Source organism: Papio anubis, chromosome 6, assembly GCF_008728515.1.
Source record: "Papio anubis isolate 15944 chromosome 6, Panubis1.0, whole genome shotgun sequence".
Lineage (NCBI taxonomy): Eukaryota > Metazoa > Chordata > Mammalia > Primates > Cercopithecidae > Papio > Papio anubis.
The window spans coordinates 94,775,026-94,802,065 of record NC_044981.1 but is presented as its reverse complement, the minus strand read 5'-3'; the positions used below and the strand labels follow the sequence as shown (position 1 = coordinate 94,802,065).

The following is a 27,040-nucleotide window of genomic DNA, read 5'->3' as shown; positions in this document are numbered from 1 at the left end:
AGAACATGAACATCTTTGGGGCAGGAGGTCATTATTAAGCCTACCACACAAAGTTTCTCATTATCTTATTTTTTATTTATTCTCAGATTGGTTCCCAAGCATAATAAAAGCTATATTTAACTGCAAATAGATTTACAGTTAAAAATTAAAATATTTGGCCAGGTGCTGTGGCACCAACCTGTAGACCCAGTTACCAGCAGGCTAAGGCAGGAGAGTCACCTGCGCTCAGGAGTATGAGGCTATAGTGCACTATGATCAGCCTGGGTGACTTAGTGAGACCCCATCTCAAAAAAAAAAAAGATATTTAGCATTATTTGGAAAATACATGGTTAGATAATCTTAAGGTAATCTATATTTTTATTTGATGTTTTCTTATAATGTCATTGTAATAGCACTAAAACATACTTACTGGCTAACATTTAAAAATAATTTCCTTTCTTTGAATAATCCATCAAGTAGTAAATTTTACATTCAATTAAGTGAAAAGATAAATGAGGAACATCAGAAATAAAAACTTGGTGTTACAGAATTTTCCTTAATTTATGTCAAGTTTTGAAACAAAGATTGAAATCTCTGGAGATTTTGGTTATGCTAAGGGTACATCCACTGGAAATCAATATTTGAAATTTGTCGTTCCCAAGAAAATTTAAGTATTGTATGGTATTTGATAATTTCTAAATTTTTTCTTATGAAGAAAATAACCTAAATTTCCATAATCTAATTCAATCCCTTTTAAAAAATCAATCATAAACTGGGTTTCCACATATAATACATTTTTAAAAATCTTTTACAGTGACACAATTAAGATGCAAATTATTTAGATTTACTCGTTTGCTTGTTCTTATTCCTCCAAGTTCTAGATCAAATGCAACGTGAAAATATATGAAAGCTTTTGATTTACGAAATAGACAATTTTGCCTTCAAAATTACACCACACAACCTATTATTATTTGAGGAATATTTTATTTTTCCCTAGGGAAAAAAATTATCCTAACCCCCCAAATGATAGTGTACCTCTATACCTATAACAGCACCTGGCATATCTGTGCTCAATTATATTTGTTAATGATCCTTGTAAGTACGATATAAGCAAATACCAACCTTCTTTGCCAAGTTCTCCACATGTAAATACTATTATAAAAAAAGTTTTTAAAGTAAAATTTAGTGTTTAAAATTTTAACTCTTGTATCTTCTGATTTCTACGCCAATAGTCTTATCCTTAAAGCCACATCTGTCCCTTGGCTGAAGAGCTGTGAAAGATCAGGAGACTTTTAGAACCTATCCATAACCAGTGTTGGCATTTGCAATATCCATGATTCAAACAAAATATTTTCAAAGCAACTACTTTTACTTTTACTATGCACTGTGCTGGCCACTTTAACAGATAACCGGGCTTTGAGGAGGTATATGTGTATTTGAAGAAGTGTACTATCTAGTTAGGAAGAGAGAAGGACAGGTAAGACAACAGCAATGGGGAAGAAAAGCACAATAATATATGACGAATGTTAGATGTGACTTTAAGAGTCCAGAGGAGGGTAACGGAGGGAAATCGGAGTTTGTTTCAGAAGGCGCCCAGCAACAAGTGGAACTTAAGCCGACTCCTGGAACATCCGAGGTGCGCCCGCTGGCCCAGGATCCTAATAAATTGCTAGTCGGTAGCTATTACTCTAAGATTACCAGGGGCTCTCCGGGCTCTGCGGACAAGCAGAACGCAGGCGCCACGCAAGCCGGCCCCGCCCTTCCACCCCTCCCGGCGCTCCCCGGCCCCGCGCGCGCCGCCTGGAACCTTCCCGGGCCAGGCTGCGGGCGGGCGGACGAGGCCCCACCTCTGCCGGGCGCCAGACGGGCGCGCAGGCGCAGTCTCCCCAGGTTGTAGACGCTGCGGCCCGGCCGGGCAGGGTGAGTTGGGGACGCGGCGCTGTGGTCGCAGCGGCGGTGTGGTCGCCGCAGTTTCTCGGTCTTCGCTTCGGCGACCTTGACCCCCTTGTGGGTGGGCGAGGCTGGAAGAGAGGCTCCCCACCCCCCTCGGCTTCCCGATCCCTGGGGTCGCCGGGCGGTCACCCAGGGCCGTGTGAGCGCAGCTCTGCAGGCTTCGGGTCCCTGCGGCTGCGGGAGAAGCCCTAGGCGTCAGGGCTGGCGAGGGGCCGCCTGGGAGGGGCCCGAGTCCCCTGGTGACCTGGGCGTGCGGCGGCCCCACACCCTTCCGTCCGCCTCCTCGCGGCGCATTTCTCTTCACAGCCTCGGAGTGTGTGTGTTGGTGACCGGAGGAAGCGTGTCTAACCCCGACTTTCTGGAAGCGTCGTGTATTAGGAGCTCCGGAGCCGGACTGCTTGGGTCCGCATCTCCGTCCACCACTTACTGGCTCTGGGACCTCTGCAAGTCAACCTCTCTTTCTCACTTTCAAGTGTAAAATGCGGGAAAATAATAGCAACTTACCTCCTAAGGTGGCTGTGAGGGTTGAGTGGGTTAATATCTGTGAAGTGCTTAGAACTGAGCGTGATACACAGCAAACCCTAAGATGCTGCTCATCTTTTTGAGCTTGGTATATAAAAGGAGATAGTGTTTTTTTCTTCTCTTTCCAACCCCCATAAATAATTGCCCAAGAGTGGGAAAAAAGGACTTTTTCTTAAGGATATGGGCTTTTTGCATAGCCTGTTTAAAAACAGCTTTCTGAACAACTTGGTTGCACATCCTACTTTAGAGAAAAGACAGGTGTTAAGTGATGGTGAAGTCGAAAACTGTAAAGTTTATTGTTTGGAAAACCGCATGAGAAAAATGGCCAGAACATATTTGTGCTAAAAAGAGTTAACATAGCAGGCCTGAGACTGCTATCTTTAGAAAGGACTGCTTGCAATGTTGGTGCTTGTTTGGCATCTGGGAACTTAGATTTTTGGGTTTGTGCTGAACAGTATGTTTTACACCGAAATTACCAGCTTCTGTAAAAATCCGGGACACCAAGTCTCTGATGGGCTTCCCTGCGCGGAAGCGTTGCATATGTGTTGCTGTATTTTCATTGGTGGAGGAAGGGTGTGTTTTGTTTGACCCCTCCTGGGAGGCAGACTGCATAAGGAGCCTACACGTGATTCCTCCAGACTCCACTTGTGTCTTTTTCTATTGTGATGAGCCTGTATATCCATACTGCATTGTGTAATAAATGTCAGCCATGAATACAATTATATGTTGAGTCCCGTGCATCCTATCAAAACTCTAAATGTGGGGGAGATCACGGAGATCCACAGCCACAGTTTTGTAAATTTGTATAAAGGTAAGGGATATAAGTGCAGTTTTGTTACAGGATCTATTTCCTAGTGATACTGGGCTTTTAGTGTAACTATCACCTGAATAATGTACATTGTTTCTATTAAGTAATTTCTCATTCCTCACCCCACTCCCATCCTTCCCAGTCTCCAGTGCCCAGACACAATTTTGATGATATAAAGTATTGGAAGCTCTAATAATTGGACTTTTAAATTTGTCCTTTTGCCTTAAATGGAAATTGGAAAACTGCAGATACGTGATTGCCGAATCCTGGGTTACTGTACCAAATGATTCTGTCTTTTTAGACATATTACATATAGCAGAAAAATCATCAGAAATTGCCTCTACCAAGTTAAGTTTGAGTCAGTGTTTTTGAAAAAAGGCACAGGTTGCTTACAGTATGTAGGTCAAATGCCTGGTTTTGTTTATTATTTTGTTAGCATTATCTGTGTTAATGCTCATCTTTATCAAGAGCTTATCTGTACCACGGCGGGAAAATATAACCAGTTTCTCATAGACCATTTTCTCTGTACTTTATTAGTTATACCTATCTCTTTTCAGGACATCAAATTTAAATTGATGGAGGTATTTGTAAATTTGGGAATAGAAAGATCAAATTTGCCATCTGCTTATGTCTCTCTTCCCTTAGTGAAAGACTAGATCAGTTTTTGATAAGTTAGTGGGGAGATGGAGAGGTTAGAGGTTTAAGGAAAGTGAAGAAGATTTGAAATGGCTTTGTGGATAGTATGTAAGTTTACCAGAAGGTGTAGTGAATAATAATGGACCTAGTCTCCTTTCTTAAGAGACTTTCTCCCGACATGGAGAAAATGATTAATTGGGTTCATCTAGGATTGGGTTCTGCCAGAGAGGTGATGTCGTCCTTAAGGCTCTGCACAAGTATTCCAGTTCACCTCTTTTTGGGTACATGTAATGTTGTATTCTTTGTACATGGGCAACCCCTCTCCATGTCTACTTGAAGTTAAATGTGCCATGTGACTTGCTTTAGGAAGCAGCTCTCCATTAGCCATTTCCGCTTCTCTCTACCCTTCTGTAAGGGTCATGGAAGGACTTGAGATGCAGCCTCTTGTCAGCCTAGACACTATAGGAAATTATGAGTGGCTGATCAGGCATGCTGGAAGGACTGGGAAGTTACGATCAGAGAAGGGGATACTTAAATTAGTGATTTTATAAGGTAGAACTGTAGGGGAGAGTAGATGAGGAAGTTTGGAGGGAGAAGGTAGAGATGAAGTGCTCAAGGAACTCAGAGGCTTTTTACATGTTCCTAACCCCGAAGCCCTTAATTTATTGCAACTTAGTTCAGTAGTGATGACCTTTGGACTTAATGGTAAACTTGAAAGCTCCCTTATTGTGAAATATGGAATGAATAAATCAAGATTTGGAATTTAATACTGAATTGAAAGATTCATTACTTTGGTTTTGTTTTTGTTTTTGTTTTTTTTTTGAGACGGAGTCTCGCGCTGTGTCACCCAGGCTGGAGTGCAGTGGCGCGATCTCGGCTCACTCCAAGCTCCGCCTCCCAGGTTCACGCCATTCTCCTGCCTCAGCCTCCCAGTAGCTGGGACTACAGGCGCCCGCCACCACGCCCGGCTAGTTTTTTGTATTTTTAGTAGAGACAGGGTTTCACCATATTAGCCAGGATGGTCTCGATCTCCTGACCTCGTGATCCGCCTGCCTCGGCCTCCCAAAGTGCTGGGATTACAGGCTTGAGCCACCGCGCCCGGCCTGAAAGATTCATTACTTTGATCATTGAAAAGTAAGTCAGCAACCATGAAAATCGTGATGTTGCTTAGCTACCAGGCAGGAGAGTAATAGGTAGGCTAAGCTACTCTAACAGAGACTCCAAAATATAGTGGTTTTAAAAAATGCTTAGCTTGTATCTAAAATCTTTTATAATTAACTGAATTTTTAAGAAATGTAAGGGATGGAGGTAAATAACACCATGAAGAAAGAGACAAATTCAGTGTGAGACATTATACAACTTTGCTGTTGAAAGAGTATTCTGTAGGCCCCCAGCAGTGGCTTCAGTTTTAAGCTTTTTAGATAGGTAGAATCTCAGGTCTTGTGCCAAACTTGTTCAATCAGAACTTTGATTTTAACAAGACCCTCAAGGTGACTCATGCACTGGCCTGATCTCTTTAAAAAGCTAAAGTCTTAGGCAAGTAAAAGGTTGAAGAACTGTTCTGTTAATAGATTAAAAGATACTAAAGAGACACAACCAATATAAAGTGCAAACCTTGATTGGATCTTTCAAAAAACCAGCTATAGAAGACAATTTAGGGCCAAATAAGGAAATCAGAATATGATGGAAAATGAGATGATATTAGAAAATTATTAATTTTCTTAGATATGATTACATTGTTATATGGGAGACTGCTTATTTTTAAGAGATACATGCTGAAGTATTTAGGGATGAACTGTCAAGATCTGTACAACTTTCAAACAGCTCAACAACAACAAATATATATATATATGCACACATATATATGTGTCTCTGTATACACACATATTGATATTTAGATTAAAAAAACATAGCAAATTGTTAATAGGTGTGGAATTGGTGGGGCACCATGCTTCATACCTGTAATCCCAGCAGTTTGGGAAGCCAAGGCCTGTGTGGATTGCTTGAAGCCAGGAGTTCAAGACCAGCCTGGGCAACATGTAGAAATCCCGTCTCTACTAAAAAATACAAAAAAATTATCTGGACGTGGTGGTGTGCATCTATAGTCACAGCTACTTGGGAGGCTGAGGTGGGAGAATCACCTGAGCCTGAGGAGGTCGAGGCTGGGTGAGCTGAAATCAGGCCACTGCACTCCAGCCTGGGCAATCGGAGTGAGACTCTGTCTCAAAAAAATAATAATAGCCGGGTGCAGTGGCTCACGCCTGTAATCCCAGCGCTTTCGGAGGCGGAGGTGGGCGGATCACGAGGTCAGGAGATCCAGACCATTCTGGCTAACAGGGTGAAACCCCGTCTCTACTAAAAATACAAAAAAATTTAGCCAGGCGTGGTGGCACGCGCCGAGTGTAAGCCCAGCTACTCTAGGGAGGCTGAGGCAGGAGAATTTCTTGAACCCAGGAGGTGGAGGTTGCAGTGAGCCAAGATCCGTCTCTAAAAAAAAAAAAAAAATGTAATAAATGTGGAATCTAAATAGTATATGAGTGTTCATTATACTGTTCTTTTAACTTTTGTAGATGTTTAAAATTTTTCATGATAAAAAGCTAGAGTGAACCCCCGCAAAATGTAGTAGCTTAAAAAGATAGAAATTGGCCGGGCGTGGTGGCTCACGGCTGTAATCCCAGCACTTTGGGAGGCCGAGGCGGGCGGATCACGAGGTCAGGAGATGGAGACCATCCTGGCTAACACGGTGAAACCCCGCCTCTACTAAATATACAAAAAAAAAAAAAAAAAGCCGGGCGAGGTGGCGGGCGCCTATAATCCCAGCTACTCTGGAGGCTGAGGCAGGAGAATGGCGTGAACCTGGGAGGCGGAGCTTGCAGTGAGCCGAGATCGCGCCACTGCACTCCAGCCTGGGCGACAGAGCGAGACTCCGTCTCAAAAAAAAAAAAAAAAAAAAAAGATAGAAATTTAATTTTCTCTTAATATTCTGGTGCTAGTCGTACAGCACAGGTAGAGCGGCTTTACTGTGCTTGGCTTACAGCTTCCATTTTTGATCCAGTATGGCTCATCCAGCTCCTGCTATTTCCTTGCTAGCAGAAGGGAGGAAAGGGTGAAGAGGACTCATTATCCAGAAGCAACACTTATTCCGTTGATGAGAACTTTAGTTTTGGTCATTCACCTGGACATCTTATATTTAGGGGCGGTGTCTTGGTTCAGCCCGCTATAGCAAATTATTATAGGCTGGGTTGTTTAAACAACACAGACTTATTTCTCACAGTACTGGGAGCGGGGAAGTCCAGGGTCAAGGTGCCGGCAAATCTAGTATCTGGTGAGGGCCTTCTTCCTGGTTTATAGATGGCCATCTTCTCTGTATATCCTCATGTGGATACAAAGGTAGCTTGTATTATGAGAGGCCAGTCTCATTCATGAGGACTCCACCTACATGACCTAATTACCTCGCAAAGGCTTCACCTTCAAGTACCATCGCTTTAGCGATTAGATTTCAACATACGAATTTGGGGTGGGGACACAAACATTTAGTCCATAACAGTATAGTTGGCAAAAGCCAGTGGAATATATCATGTGTATACTGATTTAACAAATATTTATTTCATTTCAACTGATGTTCCCTTCTTCTTCCTCTGTTGATATCCCAGACCAATTAAAATTGAAGTCATTTCAATTTTGATATGCATTAAATAAAATATAAAATTTTAATTTTGAAGACTCAAATGTATGAATTTTTTTCCCTCAATCCCTTCAGTAAATAACAGATGCGGGTGAAAGATCCAAGTAAAGCTTTACCTGAGAAAGCCAAAAGAAGTAAAAGGCCTACTGTACCTCATGAAGAAGACTCTTCAGATGATATTGCTGGTAAATTGTGATATTTGGCATCCCAAATAGTGTTGAGAAGAAATAACAATGCAGTTGACCCTTCAACAACATGGATTTGAATTCTGAGGATCTACTTGTACACGAATTTTTTTCAACCAAACGTAGATGGAAAATACACTATTCTTGGGATGTGTAAAAACTGCATACTCAGCAGACTGACTTCCTAAATGCAGATTCCACAGGGCCCACTGTGGGACTTGAGTATGCACAGATTTGGGTATATGTGGGGAGGTCCTAGAACCAACTACGCCACCCCACCTCCCTGCCTCAAGTATCTGAGGGATGACTGTATATGTTTTTAATTAAGAAATCTGTTACTCTTTATTTTTACTATTTTCTGCGTAAGCATTAGAATCACCTTGTCTAGTTCCAAAAAAAATCCTGTTGGTATTTTTATTAGGATTTTGTTTAGTTTATAATATGAAGTAACTTAGATAGGCTTTTTTTTTTTTTTTTTGTCTCTTTCTCATGGCCTATTAAAACCATGTCACCAAGCCACCAGAGCTTGGCAGATGGCCTTTGGGAGCTGCTGGCCTCAGGGCTTGGTTTTCTCTTTAGTCTCATGCTTTTGATTTAGGCCTCTGAGGATTTTCCTCACTTTCTTGCCGGTTTTCTCCATTTAAAGAGATATTTTTAATATATTATTTCCATTTTAGGTGTGCATAGTTGCATACAGCTATACACACACACTCACATATGAGTGCATATGTCTTGTGAAATCCGAACAAGTTCTAAGGATTTTACCAACATCAGCTTCCTGGTTTTGATATTTTACTATAGTAGTCCAAAATATTAACATCAGGGGAAGCTCAGTGAAGGGTGAATGAGACCTCCTTGTATATTTCTTTGTACCTTCCTGTGAATCTAAAATTAGTTCAAAAATTTAAACCGTAATAAATCAGGGACATCAGGTAAGGTCCTAATGATATTTAAAGAGATACTTCAGACATCCTTCAATGCAGCAAACTGGCTATCCTGAAACATCCAATTTTAGTACATGTATAGCTTTGTATAACCACCACCAATCAAGATACTTAACTGTATCATCACCACCCTATGTGCTGTCCATTTATAGCAACACCCTCTGCCTTGCGTCCACTGCCCCCTAAAACCATGAATCTCTTCTCTCATTCTATAATTATGTTGTATCATGAACATTATATAAATGGAATTACATAGCATATATTTTTTGAGTTATTTTGTGTGTTGAATCTGTGCTTTTTAGTGAACAGCATTTAATACTTTTGAGATTTGCTTAGTAATGGTAGCACTTTGGTGTAGCAAAGAAAATGTTGAGATTTTGTTTTATCTTATTCAGTAGGTTTAACTTGCCAACATGTAAGTCATGCTATCAGTGTGAATCATGTAAAGAGAGCAATAGCTGAGAATCTGTGGTCAGTTTGCTCAGAATGTTTAAAAGAAAGAAGATTCTATGATGGGCAGCCAGTACTTCCTTCTGATATTTGGTTGTGCCTCAAGTGTGGCTTCCAGGTAAGAAAAGTGTTATTTATATGTGAGTTTATCTGAAATATTTTCCTTAAATGCTTATTGTGAGCTGGACTGTTGGTCATGCATAGGAGTTAAGATATATTTATTCCAATTTAGATAGAAATTTTCCAAGAATGAACTTAAAAATGATTGTTAAGGTAAAGTAAAAGGTATGCTATGTTCAGAAAGTAATCAAGTGTGGTTTATAAATACTTGCGGAGGGAATTCAACCTATTTGCAGTAGTTCCCATATCTGGACCAGTCTTTACCTTTTGTATTTACTTAGGAAATGGATCCACCTTTCAGATTAATTTTTTTTCTCTCAAAACAGATTTTTCTGCTGCTTTTGCAAAATAGTTTAAAATCTTAAAGTTTAAAAGTTATTGATACCTGTAATAAATTTTCTAATGAAATGAAAAGTATATACTTTCTTTAAAAAAATAAGAGAAATCTTCATTATCTCACATGAAATGCCCAGAAGTAAGGCCACTTCAGGATTAGTTAATTTAATGGAAAGAACATTAAAAACTGAGGTTTATTCTGTTCTCTGCTCTGCCATCCTCAGGTTGTGTTCCTCTTTAAAAAAGAAAAAAACCTTTCTGGAAAGATTCAGCAGATTTGACTTCCCTTCATGTTGCATTAACCAGAATTGCATCTCATTTCTTTACTTACCTAGTGAGGGAAATCGCTATGATTGGTCTGTGTCTCAGTAGTTCTCAGTGGGTTGGGGTGAAGTTGTGTACAGGATTGGGAAATGTGTGTTTGTGGAAGGGCACCACTGGCCTGCCAGGATGCTGGGTGTTCCACAGTGTGCCAGACAGTGTGTACATTTTTAAATGATAGGGAAATTAACTTTGCCCATGATTGTTTTAAGTAAATACTGTGTATTGAAAAGCATGTTAACCTGTTTGCAAGAAATTAAATTTAATGAGAATCCATATTGCTTTTTTGAAACTTTCTCCTCTGGCCTGAAATTAAAAACAGAACAAAACTTTTCAGTATAAGTGTGAATATAATTTAAGTTTTGATTAATTTGAAACAAACATTTGTAAGTCATACAAAATAGCATTCTGTTCATCTTCAGGGATGTGGTAAAAACTCAGAAAGCCAACATTCACTGAAGCACTTCAAGAATTCCAGAATAGAGCCCCATTGTATTATAATTAATCTGAGCACATGGATTATATGGTAAGTTAAATTTTGTTAGTTCTTGTGTCCACTAACCACTCCCCCAATTTTTTTTTCTTTAAGCTTTTAAGGTAAAATATTTAAAGATGTTCTATCAGCTTATGGTTTTTTAACCTGAACACAATCTACGGGATACTTGAAGAAAATTAACATTACCTATGAATATAAAATTTTAATTGGAAAAATTTTAACTATCTCTCTACCTTTTTTTGTTGTTGTTGAGACGGAGTCTCACTCTGTCACCAAGGCTGGAGTGCAGTGGTGTGATCTCGGCTCCCTGCAACCTCTGCCTCCCGGGTTCAAGCAATTCTCCTGCCTCAGCCTCCTGAGTAGTTGGGACCACAGGCGCACGCCGCCACAGCTGGCTAACTTTTTGTATTTTAGTAGAGATGGGGTTTCACCATGTTGCCCAGGCTGGTCTTTGAACTCCTGAGCTCAGGCAATACGCCCTCCTCAGCCTCCCAAAGTGCTAGGATTACAGGCGTGAGCCACTGTGCCCGGCCTCTCTACTTTTCTCTGACATTTTCCTTGTAATATAAAGAAAAATTCTTTTTAGTTGATTTTTTTTGGTAGTGAACTTGCTAATACAGAATTCTAGTGTTGTAGAGACGGAAGATACTTCAAGCAGTCAGGTCATTTTCTGAAGGGAGAAGGAAGAGCTGGGCATAAGTAGCTTGTAAAAACTTTTCAGGTCATTCTGCTATTTAATCCTGGTTGAGAACCTAGTCCAGTTTCCTATGTTACCTGTAAGGAAACTATATAATATTTACCTTTTTGTGGTTATGAAGTAAAAATCCAGGTACTAAAACAAGTTTTTTTCGTGGGGCGTGGTGGCTAACACCTGTAATTCCAGCATTTAGGGAGACCACGGTGGGTGGATCACTTGAAGTTAGAAGTTTGAGACCAGGGCGTAATGCATTATGTTTATAAAACACTTTGAACACTTTCCAACACATGTTCTTAAATGATCACTGGATCTCATGAGGATAAAGGAAACAGGTAATTATAATATAGAGAGGAAACAAATTAATACGATGTATTAATGAGTAAACTTAATTGAGGTTAGTTTTCTGAATTGGAATGTGCTTTTGAAAATGTCTTTCCTAACCCTCTACCTCCAAATAAGCCCCCAGCAAAATAGAACAGCTATCTCTTTGAGTCTTACCCATCTCTATATGTAATCAAGCTAGAAGCCTGGCAGTTATTTTCTTCCCCTTTTTTATCTTATTTTATTTTTTAGCCTGTTAACAAAAGTAGACAGAATGGTATAATGAATTTTCCCATACCCATCAACCAGCTTCCGTTGTTGTTGTTTTTCCAGCTTTAAACATTATCAACTCACAGCAAGTCTTGTTTCATCTAGGCCAGGATTTCTCGATCTCAATACTCTTGGCATTTGGACTGTTAATGCTCTGTGATTAATTCCTTGTTGTGCTGTCCTGTACGTTATTGGATGTTTACCAGCATCGCTGGCCTCTACCCACTTAAATGCCAGTAGTGGTCCTCTCTCCTCTCACCAGTTGTCAGAACCAAAAATGTCAAATGTCCCCTAGGTGGCAAAATCACTCCTCATTGAGAACGGCAGTGATTCTCAACACCAGCATTGAGGATTGCTGACATTGTCTCACTCCTCCCTACCCAAGGCAGTTATTTTGACACTTCCCTTTCCCTCTTCTTTTATATCTAATTTGTTACTGTTTCTACCTGCAAATATATATAATGAATGCCCATTTCTCTGCAGATCGTCTGCTACTATACTAATCTGTTTCTGTTCCTAATGCCCTCCAATCTAGTTTATCATATTAGTGAGAGGGATGTTTTTAAAGTGTAAGTTGGGGCTGGGTGTGGTGGTTCACACCTGTAATCCCAACACTTTGGGAAGCCGAGGCGGGTGGATCACTTGAGGTCAGGCATTCGAGACCAGTCTGATCAACATAGTGAAACCCCATCTCTAATAAAAATACAAAAATTAGCTGGGCGTGGTGGTGCATGCCTGTAATCCCAGCTACTGGGTGGCCGAGGCAGGAGAGTCACTTGAACCCTGGAGGCAGAGGCTGCAGTGAGCTGAGATTTCACCACTGCATTCCAGCCTGGGAAACAGAGTGAGACTCTGTCTCAAAAGTAAAAAATAAATAAAATATAAGTTGGACCATATCATGGCCCTGCTTAAGAACCCTCTCATGGCATTTCATTATAAACTGCCAAAGATAAACTGCCAAAACTTTCATTTCAACTGTAAGGCTCTGTATGAATTGTCCCCTGCTTATTTCACTAGACTTACCCAATGCCTTCCGGGTACATTTGTATACAAATACATTTGTATTCCCTCCCATGTAATTTAAGACAAAAGTAACTAAATGCCAACTTTGTTATCTGATGTGCAAAATTATTGAGGATATTTTCATAATATTTTCTTAAATTTTATATTTTTTCAGGTGTTATGAATGTGATGAAAAATTATCAACGCATTGTAATAAGAAGGTTTTGGCTCAGATAGTTGATTTTCTCCAGAAACATGCTTCTAAAACACAAACAAGTAAGTTAAGCAATTACTAAATGAATCTGTGTTAAAATATAATATTTCATATGAAGAGTTCAGAAATTCATAAAGAATACTTTAGATTTCACTGTGACAGCCCAGTCAGTAATTTGAATAAAGATATTATGAGTATTGAATGGGTGCAGTGGCTCATGCCTGTAATCCCAGCATTTTGGGAGGCCGAGGTGGGCAGATCATGAGGTCAAGAGTTTGAGACCGGCCTGGCTAACATGGTGAAACCCCGTCTCTACTAAGAATACAAAAATTAGCCGAGTATGGTGGCACGTGCCTGTAATCCCAGCTACTCGGGAGACTGAGGCAGGAGAATTACTTGAACCCCGGAGGGGAGGCGGAGGTTGCAGTGAGCCAAGATCACGCCACTGCAGTCCAGCCTGGGCAACAGAGCAAGACTTCGTCTCAAGAAAAAAATACATATATATTATGAGTATCATGCATTCTTAGGTGGCAACCTTGTTATATGTTTATATAACCAATTTGAGAAACTGAAGTATGTCGTGTCTAGATCATGGGCTTTGAAGTCAGTCCTAATAAGTTTGAATTTAGGCTTCCCCACTTACTAGCCATGGTCACTTTTATTGCTTAGTTTCCTTATTTATAAAATTAGGATGATAATTCTGTCTTGTGGAATTACAATGAGGCCTAGAGATAATATTTTCTAAAGATTTAGAAATAATGCATGTAAAAATACTTGCATAGTACCTGTATTAGTCTTTTCTCATATTACTATAAAGAAATACCCGAGATTGCATAATTTATAAAGAAAACAGGTTTAATTGGCTCACGGTTCCACATGTTGTGCAGGAAGCATGCTGCTGGCATCTGTCCAGCTTCTGGGGAGGCCTCAGGAAACTTTCAATCATGGTGGAAGGCAGAGTGAGAGGAATCAAGTATTAATATAAACCTCAGGTTTTTTATTGAACAACTAGGTGAATGGACGTGATAATTTTGAGTTGCCTTTGAAGCAGAATTGAATTGCTTAGTAGGTGGCATCAGAAACTGAAAAGCTATGTAAAACTATAGTTGCCAACTGTTTTCTATAGCCCAGTGTACAGCTGTTTTTGTTAGCCATTGCCCTAATGAGACAGTAATGGTGAAGGAACTGGAGGAGGAACCAGAGAAGGTAAACTCAGGCTCCTGGACAGCAGTAGAAATGATTAATTTGATCACTTATTCATTTACTTATTCAACAAACATTTATTGAATTCTGTTCTGCACCAGGCATACTAGTTGTAGCTCCAATTCTGCTCAAATAAAGAACCAGGAAAATATGGTGGTGAAAGACATGTAATACTACTGGAATTGAAGTTGGTCATAATACTGTCTGCTGAAAAATGTGCATTAAGTTTCCTTGGCCATAATAAGAAGATAGGCAAGGATATGATGGCATGGGTGATGAAAGTACAAGTTTAGAAATTATTTTCTCTGGATTTTTTTTTTTTTTTTTTTTTTTAAACCTTAGAGGTTCCCTAAGGTTACGTACAAAGCCAGTCTGATTTTCATTCAGTTTTACAGATTTCTTGAATGATTATTACAAGAAAGATGCTAGGAAGGGAGCATAAAATTATGGTATGATGGAAAGTACATGGCTTTGAGGTTGGGCACGGTGGCTCATGCCTTAAACCCAGCACTTTGGGAGCCCAGGGCGGGCAGATCACTTGAGGCCAGGAATTGAGACCAGCCTGGCCAACATGGTGAAACCCCGACTCTACTAAAAATACAAAAAAATTAGCTGAGCGTAGTGGCACATTCCTGTAATCCCAGCTACTCAGGAGGCTGAGGCATGAGAATTGTTTGAACCCAGGAGATGGAGGCTGCAGTAAGCCGAGATCACACCACTGCACGCCAACTTGGGCGACAGAGTAAGACTGTCTCAAAAAAAAAAAAAAAAAAAAGACAGTAGATGGCTTTGGTCAGGGGATCTGGCATTCAGATTTGACTGTCACTAGATGTGTGACTCCAGGCAGTTATCTGTTTATCCAAGCCTCATTTTTCCATAGTACTTTATATTTCCAAGGTGCTTCAGGGAATAGAGATTGATAAGACAGTCCCTAAATCTTTAAGAGGCTAAAGATCTGAAAGAAGGTGTGAGATTAAAAAGTAATGATAGGCAAGTAGAGTAAGTTTTCTATTTTAAGTAACAACCAAAGTCCTTCAAATATCCAAAGAGGGATATAATGTTCAGTTGTAGGAACTAAAAAGGAATCATGGATGAGCTGGCTTTCAAGTTGACCCTTAAAGGATGAACTTTGGGCAGGTGAAGATGAGAGAAGAAATCATTTCAGGTGGTGGGAAGCACTAATACAAGCCTTAATTGTGCTTATGGAACCGTGAGATAGCACCTGGAATGGTGGGGAATGGGCTCTTGAGGTAGTTTGAAAGTGAGTGAACCTTTCAAAGTTGGAGAGATACGTGGTTCTTAGTTTAAGGCTTTCGGTGGTTCTAGGGCAAGATGTCATTATCCTTGTGGGTTAAGCTACAGGATCTCTCAGGCAAGTTTGATTTAAAATAATATTCCTTGGCATTCTAGAATAAGTTTTTGGATATAATAGTTTGTCATACTGTGTCTTGTATGCAGCTTCAGTATATTTTTATAAAAAATTTGGAAAATCAAATATGAAAGTTGTTATTTAGGTTGCAAGGATGCTGGATATGATTTTGCAGTAATCTTAATGGTAATCGTGAAGATTATAGCATTGTGAAAACACCTATATGTGATAATTCAAAAGGAATATGAAACTGTATTATTGTGTTTGCGTGACAGGATAAGTATGATTTTAAAAGATTATTTTTGTATTTTTGCACTAAGTAAAAATAGTTATCAAGAAGAAACCCTGTGCCTGTACGTTAAACACATTTTGAAGTTATGCATGACCAGACATTTTCTGTCTCTCTCTCTTTAAAGCATATCACTAATTCTTTTGTTTTTTTCTTCCTTTACTTTTAGGCGTCACTATCCTAAAATCAGATAGTATGTGGGTGGCTCACGCCTGTAATCAGAGCACTTTGGGAGGCTGAGGTTGGCAGATCACTTGAGTCCGGGAGTATGAGACCATCCTGGGCAACATAGCGAGACTTGTCTCTAAAAATAAAAATAAAATAAATAAAGTAAATACTATGAAAGATAACTTTTTCAAAACACAAGTTTAGTGAGTGGCACTGTCTTACATTTTTACAAGTCTCAAGTGTCTGGCTTAATAGAAAATGGCTGGATTCTCATATCTGCTTCTGCATTTAATCTTTTGTGATATTGCATGCCATATGGCCTCTGGAGAATGGCACTGTATAATTGAGAGTGAATGAAAGTAAAAAAAAAAAGCAAATAAAATCTTAGGCTTATTACGAAAATACTTTTGACCTTAAGTACCCTTGAAAGGAGGAAGTTGCCTTCCGACCCACTTTGAGAAGTGCTGAACTGTAGCACATTTGTCTTTATACTTTCTGTCTTCAGCCTTATCCATTAAGGCTCAGCTCAAATTTTACTTCTAGGATGCCTTCCCTTATCTCTTTTTTGGCACTCAGTGTCTGTGCAGCACACTTTAGAATCTAAAAACGCACTTTTTTGATGTTTCATATTTATGTTTGTACTTGTCTTATTTTCTCTCAAGACGGTAGGTTCCTTGAAGACTGGACTCTGGGTTAGATTCTCTTTTATTTTTATGTGAGTAGACAGTAAATACTTGCTGAATAAACCAAAGAGAATGTGACCAGTTTTTATTGAGGAAGTAGATAGATAAGCTTCACACTTTCACCCCCCAATCCTAAATATTAATATCAAAATTATTTATTCAGTCTTTTAATATCTTTGAGTTTCTGCTTTGTGCCAGATGCAGCATTAGGTGTTAGAAATGCAGTAGTGAATGAGACAGATCTACTTCCTAGTTCCCGTTGTTACTGATCTTTTGGTCTATTGAGGGATATAGACAAATTGCGCTTAGTTATACTTGCCTGTTTAAATAGTGCTGTGATGGAGCAAGTACCAGGGGCCGTGTGAACACTTTGGAATAGTATCTAACATCGATTGGAGGAGCCAGGCCACTTCTATTTAGAAGAATAATCCAACTTAGTTGGAAGCAGAAGAATATCTAGAAATTATCTGGGCAAAAAGGGAACGGATTGTGTGCTCCAGGCAAAAAAAAATAGCTCATTGACAAGAGCTCGATAGGTTCAGGGAAGTCTAGAGAGCTGAAAAGTTGAGTTTTGTGGTGTAGAAGATGGTGAGAGGTGAGACTTGAGGTAAGTAAGAACAGGTATTTAAGGGCCTTGTACAGATAGAATTTATTCTGAGGGCAGTGAGGAACCACTGTTAAGTTTTAAGCAGAGAAGAGGCTGATCAGTGATTTTGTATCTTAGATCTCTTGGTTTGACTTGTATGGAGACAGTTAGGAATGCCTATATATGTATAACTGCCCATTTATTATGTTAATATCAATTTATCATATGACAGTAAAGATTTATAAGGCAAATGGTTAACTGGAAGTTAGTTGATTTTGAGAATAAACTGGCAAGCTAATTATTATTTGGTTCCTAGCTAGGGGAATTGTGGGGCAGCAAGTTGTCTCTTTTTACTGGCTCTTTAAAGATTAAACTTCTTTTCAGCTGTAGAAATGGGCAGATTACATTAATACTACATGACTGGTTTAGGTAATTGCATTAAGCAGTTGAGATGAACCCCAGCTCAGGTTCCCAGAAGAATGCTTACAGCTGTGTAGATTTCACATCTGATGTTAGGATTTGCTTATAGAAACAAAACTCCCTCTACCACCCCCTTCCCCATACATGTAATAAAAAGGTCATATACAATGCAAGACTGAAAATAGGCAAATAAGCATTTTTGTGAGTCCCACCCAGATATAGGTATTATTAAAAAGTAGACCAGAAAACTTTGGAGACAGTAAAAAAAATCAGTGGTTGCAAGGGGTTGAGGAGAAGGGGTGAATAGGCAAAGCACAGATAATTTTTTAGGGCAATAAAACTACTACTATAATGCTGGATCCATGTCATTCTGCATCTGTCCAAATCCATAGAACGTACACTGCCAAGAGTGAACCCTGATGTAAACTATGAACTTTAGGTGATAATGATGTGTCAGTGCAGGTTCATCAGTTACAACAAATGAACCATTCTGGTGGGGGATGTTGATAAGAGGGGAGGCCATGCACGTGTTGGGGTGGGGGGATATGAAAATCCCCATTAACGTATGCTCAGTTTTGCTGTGAACCTAAAACCTGCTTGAAAAAAGAAATTTTTTTTTAAAGTGGGCCAGTGTCCTCTGAAAGGCTCATGAGGTTTCTCACTTTAATAGTCTTTTAAATGTCACGAAGTGTTCTACACATATTTAGAGAATATAGGAATTCCTGGTGAAATAATGTAGTTGAATATTGGTTTATTTTTTGTGAAATAGATACTGACAATCCCATGTTCTTTTCTAAACCAATACCTTTGGCTCATAATTTTAATACTGATGGGATGCCATTTTTAACAAGATTAAAGAGAAGACAAAATACTATATCCTGCTGAATTTATTAAGCTTGTGCTCCTGGTGTACAATAGACATGAATTATGTGGGATTTATGAAGGATGAGTTTGCTGTATCTTTTTTTTTTTTTTTTTTAAATAAGAAAGTAAGTGGTGGTATGTTCAGGATCTGAAACTCCATCTGAGGATAATATTATGACCTGTTTCAGTAACAATTTGATTATTATTTAATACTTAAAAAAAAAAAAGGTGATACACGCTGGGCACATGTATGGCTTATGCCTGTAAGCCCAGCACTTTGGGAGGCTAAAGTGGGAAGATTGCTTGAGGCCAGTTGTTCAAGACTAGTATGGACAATATAGCATGACCTATCTCTATTTATTTTTGTCTGTTTTTTTAAAGAGGTAATACAGTTCTCTAAAGTGACAGTCATGTTTCTAAGAAATTTGCATTTTCAAAAATAAGCACTAAAAATAGTTGTTTCAGTTTATACAAGGGGCTAGGCTCAAAAAGATAATGACATTTTAAGAGCAACTTATTTTTACCTCTGGGGTTTTTAATTTGGGGTTCCTCATCTGAACTACAAAACACAGTAAAATTATTAGAGTGACAATTTTCTCAGTTCTCCCAAAGGTGTCACATAATTAGTACTCTTCCAGATACATAGGGAGAAGTTAATTGCGTACAGTGGGTACCTAGGATGTTAGGGCCTAATTTTTTAAGGATTCATTTGAGAAGGGCTGCTACAAACTACGATTTAAAACGCTATAAATCCAAACACAAAACACATGCAGCAATTGATTACATACAGCTTTTACTTAAGAGTAATGGCTTTTCTATTCATATCACCACTGTCCTTTTGTTAGTGTCTTAAACTACTGTCACACTTATAAATTGCACCATCTTTATTATAACAGACAGTAGATAATGTTTAAGTGAGTGAATTCTGAAGCTAGACTGCCCAGGTTTGAATCTTCCCTCAACACTAACCAGCAGTATACCTCATTTCATCTTTGAAATGCTTCAGTTCTGACATGGGGACAGTTATCAGAGGTGACAATTTAAGGGAGATACGCTCTGAAACTCTAAATGCAAAATAAGTTCTCTTCCCCCTTGCCTATGGAAAGAAAGGGAAGAACCAGTGTTCCCCACTTTTGGTTTAACCAAGGCAATTCACAAATACACCTTTGGGAAAAGAAAGACACCAATTTAATGTTGCTTCACAACAAACCCACTATTGGTTGTTTTCAATTTTTTCCTGTGATAAACAAAGCTGTATCTTTGTGTATTTGCTCTTTTATTTTGTAGGTGAAAATTTTTTGGAATTTCTTGGCCAAAGTATAAATTTGGATTACTGTTGTAAAACTGCCCTCCAGAAAGCTTGTACAAAGGGTATAGTTGACAATAGTGCCCATAATTCCATATTTACCTTTATCATTCAGTTTTGTTTTGCCATAATGAAGTTTTTAATGTAATTGTTGCCAGGTCATTAGTCTTTTCTGTTTTTAACCTTTGGGTTAATATGCTTTGAAAGTCTTTGCTCTCCAAGATTCTAAAGATACTCACCTAAAATTTGCTGTACTTTGAGTTTTTTTATGTTTATGATTTAATATCCTTGAACTCAGTTTTTTTGTTTGTTTTCTGAAACAGAGTCTCACTCTGTTGCCTAGTTTGGAGTGCAGTGGCATGATCTCAGCTCACTGCAACCTCCACCTCCCAGGTTCAAACGATTCTCCTGCCTCAGCCTTCTGAGTACCTTGGACTACAGGGAAGCACCACCATGCCCAGCTAATTTTAGTATTTTTAGTAGAGACAAGGTTTCACCATGTTGGCCAGGCTGGTCTGGAGCTCCTGACTTTAAGTGAGCCTGCTGCCTTAGCTCCCAAAGTGCTGGGATTACAGGTGTGAGCCATCGTACTCGGCCTTGAACTCAGTTTTTAAAAAGATAGTGATAGGATCTCTAAGTGTTGAAGTCATTTTTATGCTAGAAAAATTTGAGGTAATATCTTAAGATTTTTTTAAAAGTTCTTAGACAAGTTGTTTTGTTGTTTCTATTGTTTTGTTTTGTTTTGTGTTTGCTTTGCTGGTATTTCAACCAGTTTTGTCTTAGAAGACTTGAGGTACATACAAAACCTATCAGTCCTACTCAATCAGCTACTTTTTGAGGACTCAGATTATAGGCTTAAAGGTAAACTACAGAGATGTGTAAGAGTTTTAAAAACTTAAAAGTGCCGGAAGTGTGCTCTCAATGTTCTTTGCATTCTAGGTTGATACTTTTTTATGTAAAGGATGACAGTGTTAGTAATATAGAAGTGATAAGTAAATTAATTGCTTTTATTTTGTATTAGTTTTGATTTATTTCCCAAGGTGAGATAAATCCCTTTTAATAAAATAACCTAGCCTGGAAACTCTGTGATTGACTGTATGGACCACTTTTTTGTAGGTGTGGGTAAGCCTTTAGGGGAAGAAAATAAATGATAATAAAAATTTTGTGTAGTTTGTCTTTATTGTCATAGCAGCTTTGTCCTCTTTCTTATACCATACTTAAAAACATCTTGAAGTTCATTCCTTATTGTATTTGGTTCTGTGTTTATAAAGGAAGAAGAGAGTTTTTAATATGATCTAAAATGTTTGCACTGCCAGATTGAGAAAAGCTTTGTTATCTCTGAAAACAAAATGATCAAAATATTTCTTCAGTAGAAGCTATAAATTGCTTTTTATTAAAACATACAGGCTAGGCGCCATGGTTCGTGCCTGTAATCTCAGCACTTTGGGAGGTCAAGGCAAGGTGGATCACCGGAGGTCAGGAGTTCGAGACTAGCCTAGCCAACATGGTGAAACCCCATCTCTACTAAAAACACCAAAAATTAGCCAGGCATTGTTGTGGATGCCTGTAATCCCAGCTACTCAGGAGGCTGAGACAGGAGAATCACTTGAACCTGGGAGGTGGAGGTTGCAGTGAGTCAAGATCATGCCAGTGTACTCCAGCCTGGGCCACAAGAGCAAAACTCCGTCTCAAAATACATACATACATACATACATACATGCATACGTACATACATACCTGCATGAATGTCAAATAATTGAGACTGATTCAGACATCCTGTTTTAAACTAGAATTATAAACTCTCAGTTGACAGCTTCTTAGTAAACACATGCACCACAAGTATATTTAGTTTCCACATGTTTTCCTGAGATATTAGTTATCATAAATTTAAGGCTTGGCCGAGCATGGTGGCTCATGCCTGTAATCCCAGCACTTTGGGAGGCCAAGGAGGGTGGATCACCTGAGGTCAGGAGTTCAAGACCAGCCTGGCCAACATGGTGAAACCCCATCTCTACTAAAAATATAAAATTAGCCAGGCATGGTGGTGTGCGCCTGTAATCCCAGTTACTTGGGAGGCTGAGACAGAAGAATTGCTTGAACCCAGGAAGCAGAGGTTGCAGTGAGCCAAGATTGTGCCACTGCACTTTAGCCTGGGCAACAGACTGAGACTCCGTCTCAAAGAAAAAAAAAAAAAAAAATTAAGGCCTAAAGTCTCTGCTGTTCACTATGTATCAATTCTTTGTACTCCAGTCATAAATAAGAAATTGGGTGTAAACAGTTATAGTGGTTCATATAGTGCCTGATACACAAAGGGCATTGATAAATAAATTTAAGTTGTTACATTTTATAAATGTACTACTTAGTAAAATTTAAGACTCGCACTTTTATTTTAAGTAAAACACTTAAATAACTCTTAGAGATGTTATTCTGGCCAAGTGCGGGGGCTCACTCCTGTAATCCCAGTGCTTTGGGAGGCCGAGGCAGGCACATCACTTGAGATCAGGATTTCGAGACCAGCCTGGCCAATGTGATGAAACCCCATCTCTACTAAAAATACAAAAAATTAGGCATGGTGGTGTGTGCCTGTAATCCCAACTACTCGGGAGACTGAGGCATGAGAATCACTTGAACCTGGGAGGCAGAGGTTGCAGTGGAGCTAAGATCACACCACTGCACTCCAGCCTGGGAGACAGAGCAAGACTCTATCTCAAAAAAAAAAAAAAAAAAAATATTGTATTTTCTAGTTAAATTATGTTATCTGTTTAATAGCATATTTTTTAATATTTTCTCACAGACTTACATGTAAAAGTCAACAAACAGACCCTTGCCACTTGTGTGAAGTGGCTATTTAACCATGAAATAAACTCTTTTTATTGCCATTGCCCTGTGGGTATGTTCTTTCTGGCAGTGCTGTCCATATTTGGTGGCTATGCATGGAGAGCCAGGTGGTGCTGAAAAGCATCGCACAGTGAAGCGTGGATATATCTAGGTTTGACATTTGTCATCCCTTACCGCTGAAGGGAGGGGGAAAAATCTGTTTTTCCATATGTTTATGCTTTATTTTGCCTGCAGTTTTGTCCAGATGGTCTTATGAACATTGTTTACTTTGGGATTCCATCCCAGATGTTTTGAAAACTGTTGGATAAATGTGGCACACAGATACATAAATCATTTGCATATTATGGTTTTTAAAATGTTATGTGTCTTTGCAAGATTAAAATATAATTTATTTCCAGGAGTATTTTCCCAAGTGAATAATGTGTCTGTGTATATATGTATTTTTTAATGTTTTTTAAAACAGGCCCAATGGGCGTCATGTGTATATATATTTCATAAGTATATAAAACATATATAGTTATTATCTGTAGGTTATTTCTTCCAGACATTCTGTTTTCATGTTAATAAGCTAAAAAAATATTGTGGCAACACTTATTAAGAATGTTAAGTCTGTTTCATGTTTTGGAAGAAGCCAAAAAAAAAGTTAAAGACGATATTTTTAAGGAGTCATATTTGTTTAGGGTTGCATATACCCAAATCTGTGAGAATCTTGTCCTACTGTTTTTTATAATTCTTCTCATTGTACATAAATCTCTGAAGAGAATTTAGGTGATAAAATGACAATGAATTTATAACCAGAAGATTATCATTGTGATCTTGGGCAAATCACTTAACCTGTTGGAGACTGAGTTTTCTAAATGTAAAATCAGAGTTCACAGCCTGAAAAAATTGAGTAATGCTTGGATTTAATTTCTCTCCCATCTTAAATCTCTCAGAAATCACTGTGAAACCACCTATTGGCAACAGCAATAATGAGAGTCTGAACCCTTCCTATTCTAGGTTCTATGTACAGGCTCAGATATAAACAAGAGGCAGACTGTTCTGTCTGGAAACCCAGCCAGCATCCATATGAGGGTTCCTCTTGTTTGTGTAGTGCTTCTTAAGTACTGACTGGCTATTTTCATTTGCTTTTATATTCATTTGAACACTACCTGGCCTCTTCCCCCTTTTCCTTTTTTCCATGCCTGGTGTTTGTACTTCAGTGACCCACTTCATTGATTGTGCTGGCCTTTGCCCCCAAGCTCTAGTATGGGGTTTATTTCTTATTTATTATAATATTTGGAGGACAGGAGAAGAGACCTATCTTGCTAGTTCTTTTCTGCTTTAACTCAGGATTCTGGAGTTGGGAGTTAAAAACAACTCCTTAGTATCTGGACAACAGATTCCAGTAACAACCAATAACATTAAAAGAATAAAAAAACCAGGAATAAGGGGGGAAGCCAGTTAATAGGGTTTATAAAAACTATTGCAGCACAGGATAAAAGTTGTTAGAACTTAAAACTCTTTTCCATGAAATAGGTTTGCTGGGCACGGTGGCTCACACCTGCAATCCCAGCACTTCCTGCTCCTTAGAACAGGGCCACTCCCACTCCAGTTCATCTCCTTTAATACTGTTTACAGAAGTAGGGCAGGTGTCGTAATTTATTTCCTCTTAACTTGTCAGAGACGTAAGAAGCTAACCTACTAGTTCTGCTGTTTAATCTTGCAGGTTTTTATGTGTTTTGAATTTTTATCATGAACAGTCCCCCCAGTGCTGTACCCCTTTGGCAGGAAGAGCAATAGTAAGAGACATTCCCCTATTTCCATCAGTCAGCCAAATATTTAAAAGTTAATTAGTAATGCAAGGCAGCATGTCAGTATTGGGTGAAAAAACATGTAATTGTAATGAACTATAAAATCTGAGGGCTGGCCGGCTACAGTGGCTCACACCTGTAATTCCAGCACGTTAGGAGCCCGAGGCAGCTGGATCACTTGCGGTCAGGAGTTTGAGACCAGCTGGTCAACATGGTAAAACCCCTTCTCTACTAAAAAAAAAAAAAAAAAAAAAAAAAAAAATACAAAAATTAGCTGGGTGTGGTAGTGGGCACCTGTAATCTCAGCTTCTCGGGAGGCTGAGACATGAGAATCACTTAAACCTGGGAGGTGGAGATTGCAGTGAGCTGAGATTGCACCACTGCACTTCAGCCTGGGCTACAAAGTGAGACACTGTTTTTTTAAAAAGAAAAAATCTGAGGGCTGAAGGGAATTTAAAAGAACATCTAGTTAAAACTAAAACATTTCAGAACTTGGGAATTTCTTGTCAAACTTCAAATTATCATAATTTTGATTCAGAGAGTAATCTGCTAAATACATGTAGTCACCCATGTCAGTAAATGTTAGGAATTGTTCTTTGTTTTCATATTAGTAAACATGAACTGATAATATAATTTTCTTTTTTTCTTTTGAGACAGAGTCTCACTCTGTCACCCAGACTGGAGTGCAGTGGCCTGATCTCAGCTCAGTGTAACTTCTGCCTCCCAGGTTCAAGCGATTCTCATGCCTCAGCCTCCTGAGTAGTTGGGATTTCAGGCGCGCGTTCCACCACGCCTAGCTAATTTTTGTATTTTTAGTAGAGATGGGCTTTCACCATGTTGGCCAGGCTGGTCTCGAACTCCTGACCTCAAGTGAGCCACCTGCCTCAGCTTCCCAAAGTGCTGGGATTATAGGCCTGAGGTACTGTGGCCAGCCTAATGTAATTTTCAAATCTGCATTAATTATACAAATCTGTAAGCACAAAACATGCACTTACGTGTCATACACTTAGGTATTTTACTTTTTGTATTACAATGTGGTTCTATTGATTTTTTAAAAACTTTTAATATGAACATTTTCAAATTAACAGAAATGTTGCAAGAATAATACAAAAATTGCCACTATAGGATGGTGATTTTCCTAATTCTGTCATTTCTTTTTTTTTTTTTGAGGCGGAGACTTGCTCTGTTGCCTAGGCTGGAGTGCAGTGGCTGGATCTCAGCTCACTTCTGAAGTTCCGCCTCCTGGGTTCGCCATTCTCCTGCCTCAGCCTCCCGAGGTAGCTGGGACTGGTAGCCACCTCGCCCGGCGCTAGTTTTTTTTGTATTTTTTAGTAGAGACGGGGTTTCACCGTGTTAGTCAGGATGGTCTCGATCTCCTGACATCGTGATCCGCCCGTCTCGGCCTCCCAAAGTGCTGGGATTACAGGCTTGAGCCACCACGCCCGGCCTAATTCTGTCATTTCTTCTATTAGCTGGCATTCTCTTATAAGGAAGTCTCTTCCCTACTTTTTCTCACTTAAAAATCTGTTACCAATTCAGATTCATTCTGCGAATAATAATCTATTATACTACCCTTACTTATTTTTATTGTCAAATTATCCTGAAGTGAATGAGCCTGGTCAAAATCCCTGTGTATTTTGACTTATTCCCAATCACACTTTTTGAGCACTTCCTTATTCTCTGGCATGGCAAAATGTTATGGAATCATTTTGCATCTTTGCTACCCCGGGTTAAGAATCAGCCTTTTCCCCTAGAAGTCCTTATTCCTTATCATGGGGAATGGTATTTAGAAGTTAGACCTTTTCTACTTGTTCTCGACTGTTCTTTTACATTTAGTTTTTAAATTCATCTACAATTTATTCTGTAATATAGTGTGAGGTACAGATCTGTATACTAAAGTTTAAATTAATTTCTCTAGCAATGAAATATAAAACCAAAGACAGTTGTGTTTATATTCTTCCCCTTCAGGAATACTGATTGAGAGAGACAATCTTATTTAAATTTAATTTTAATTAATGTATATAAATTATGTTAAATGACATATATTTAACTTTACATCATGTGTCAGTTATTTTTTCTCTAACTTGTAGGTGCATTTTCTAGAATCATGAAACTTTGTGAAGAAAAATGTGAAACAGATGAAATAAAGAAGGGAGGAAAAGGCAGAAGTTTATCATCTGTAAGAGGAATTACAAATTTAGGAAATACTTGCTTTTTTAATGCAGTCATGCAGGTAAGAGTCATCAGAAAGCTCTGTAATATGTAAAAAATTCTCTTAATTTATATGGTCATTGGCTCACCTGTAGACTATCAAATGACTGCTAAATGTTCCTCTAGAAATTTCTCTGTTTTCCTTTGTTTATGCTATCTTGGGCCATCGCCATATGTATATATGTACCTTATTTTCACACAGTGCTTCTTGAAAGGTCTTCTGTGTATTTTACCATGGCTTTATCGGTAATAGTGACCTTTACGAAATGTAAAATGTACTCAACTAAATCTTAATATTTTTTGAAATAGACATTTTTGCTATGCTAGATGAAATTTGAGAGTGTATTCCATAAAATCAGAGGCATATTTTA

General features: G+C 38.8%; 1 protein-coding gene across 15 annotated transcripts in view; it reads left to right on the top strand.

The window, feature by feature from the left end:
• Positions 1-1,790: 1,790 nt before the first annotated feature.
• Positions 1,791-27,040, top strand: part of USP45 (ubiquitin specific peptidase 45) — a 75,449-nt gene continuing 50,199 nt past the window's right edge. For 12 of the 15 annotated variants that reach the window (XR_002521665.2, XR_002521664.2, XR_002521667.2 and 9 more), the window contains exons 1-6: positions 1,791-1,899; positions 7,659-7,768; positions 9,108-9,280; positions 10,362-10,465; positions 12,901-13,001; positions 26,549-26,691. Coding sequence is in view for 10 of the 15 variants with exons in the window: in XM_021937629.2 (XP_021793321.1) it covers positions 7,669-7,768; positions 9,108-9,280; positions 10,362-10,465; positions 12,901-13,001; positions 26,549-26,691 (621 nt within the window). In the remaining 5 variants the exon portion in view is untranslated. Of the gene's footprint in view, positions 1,900-6,853; positions 7,769-9,107; positions 9,281-10,361; positions 10,466-12,900; positions 13,002-26,548; positions 26,692-27,040 lie in introns of those variants that run through there. The other 3 variants (XM_021937630.2, XM_021937633.2, XM_021937628.2) reach the window with 3 other exon arrangements.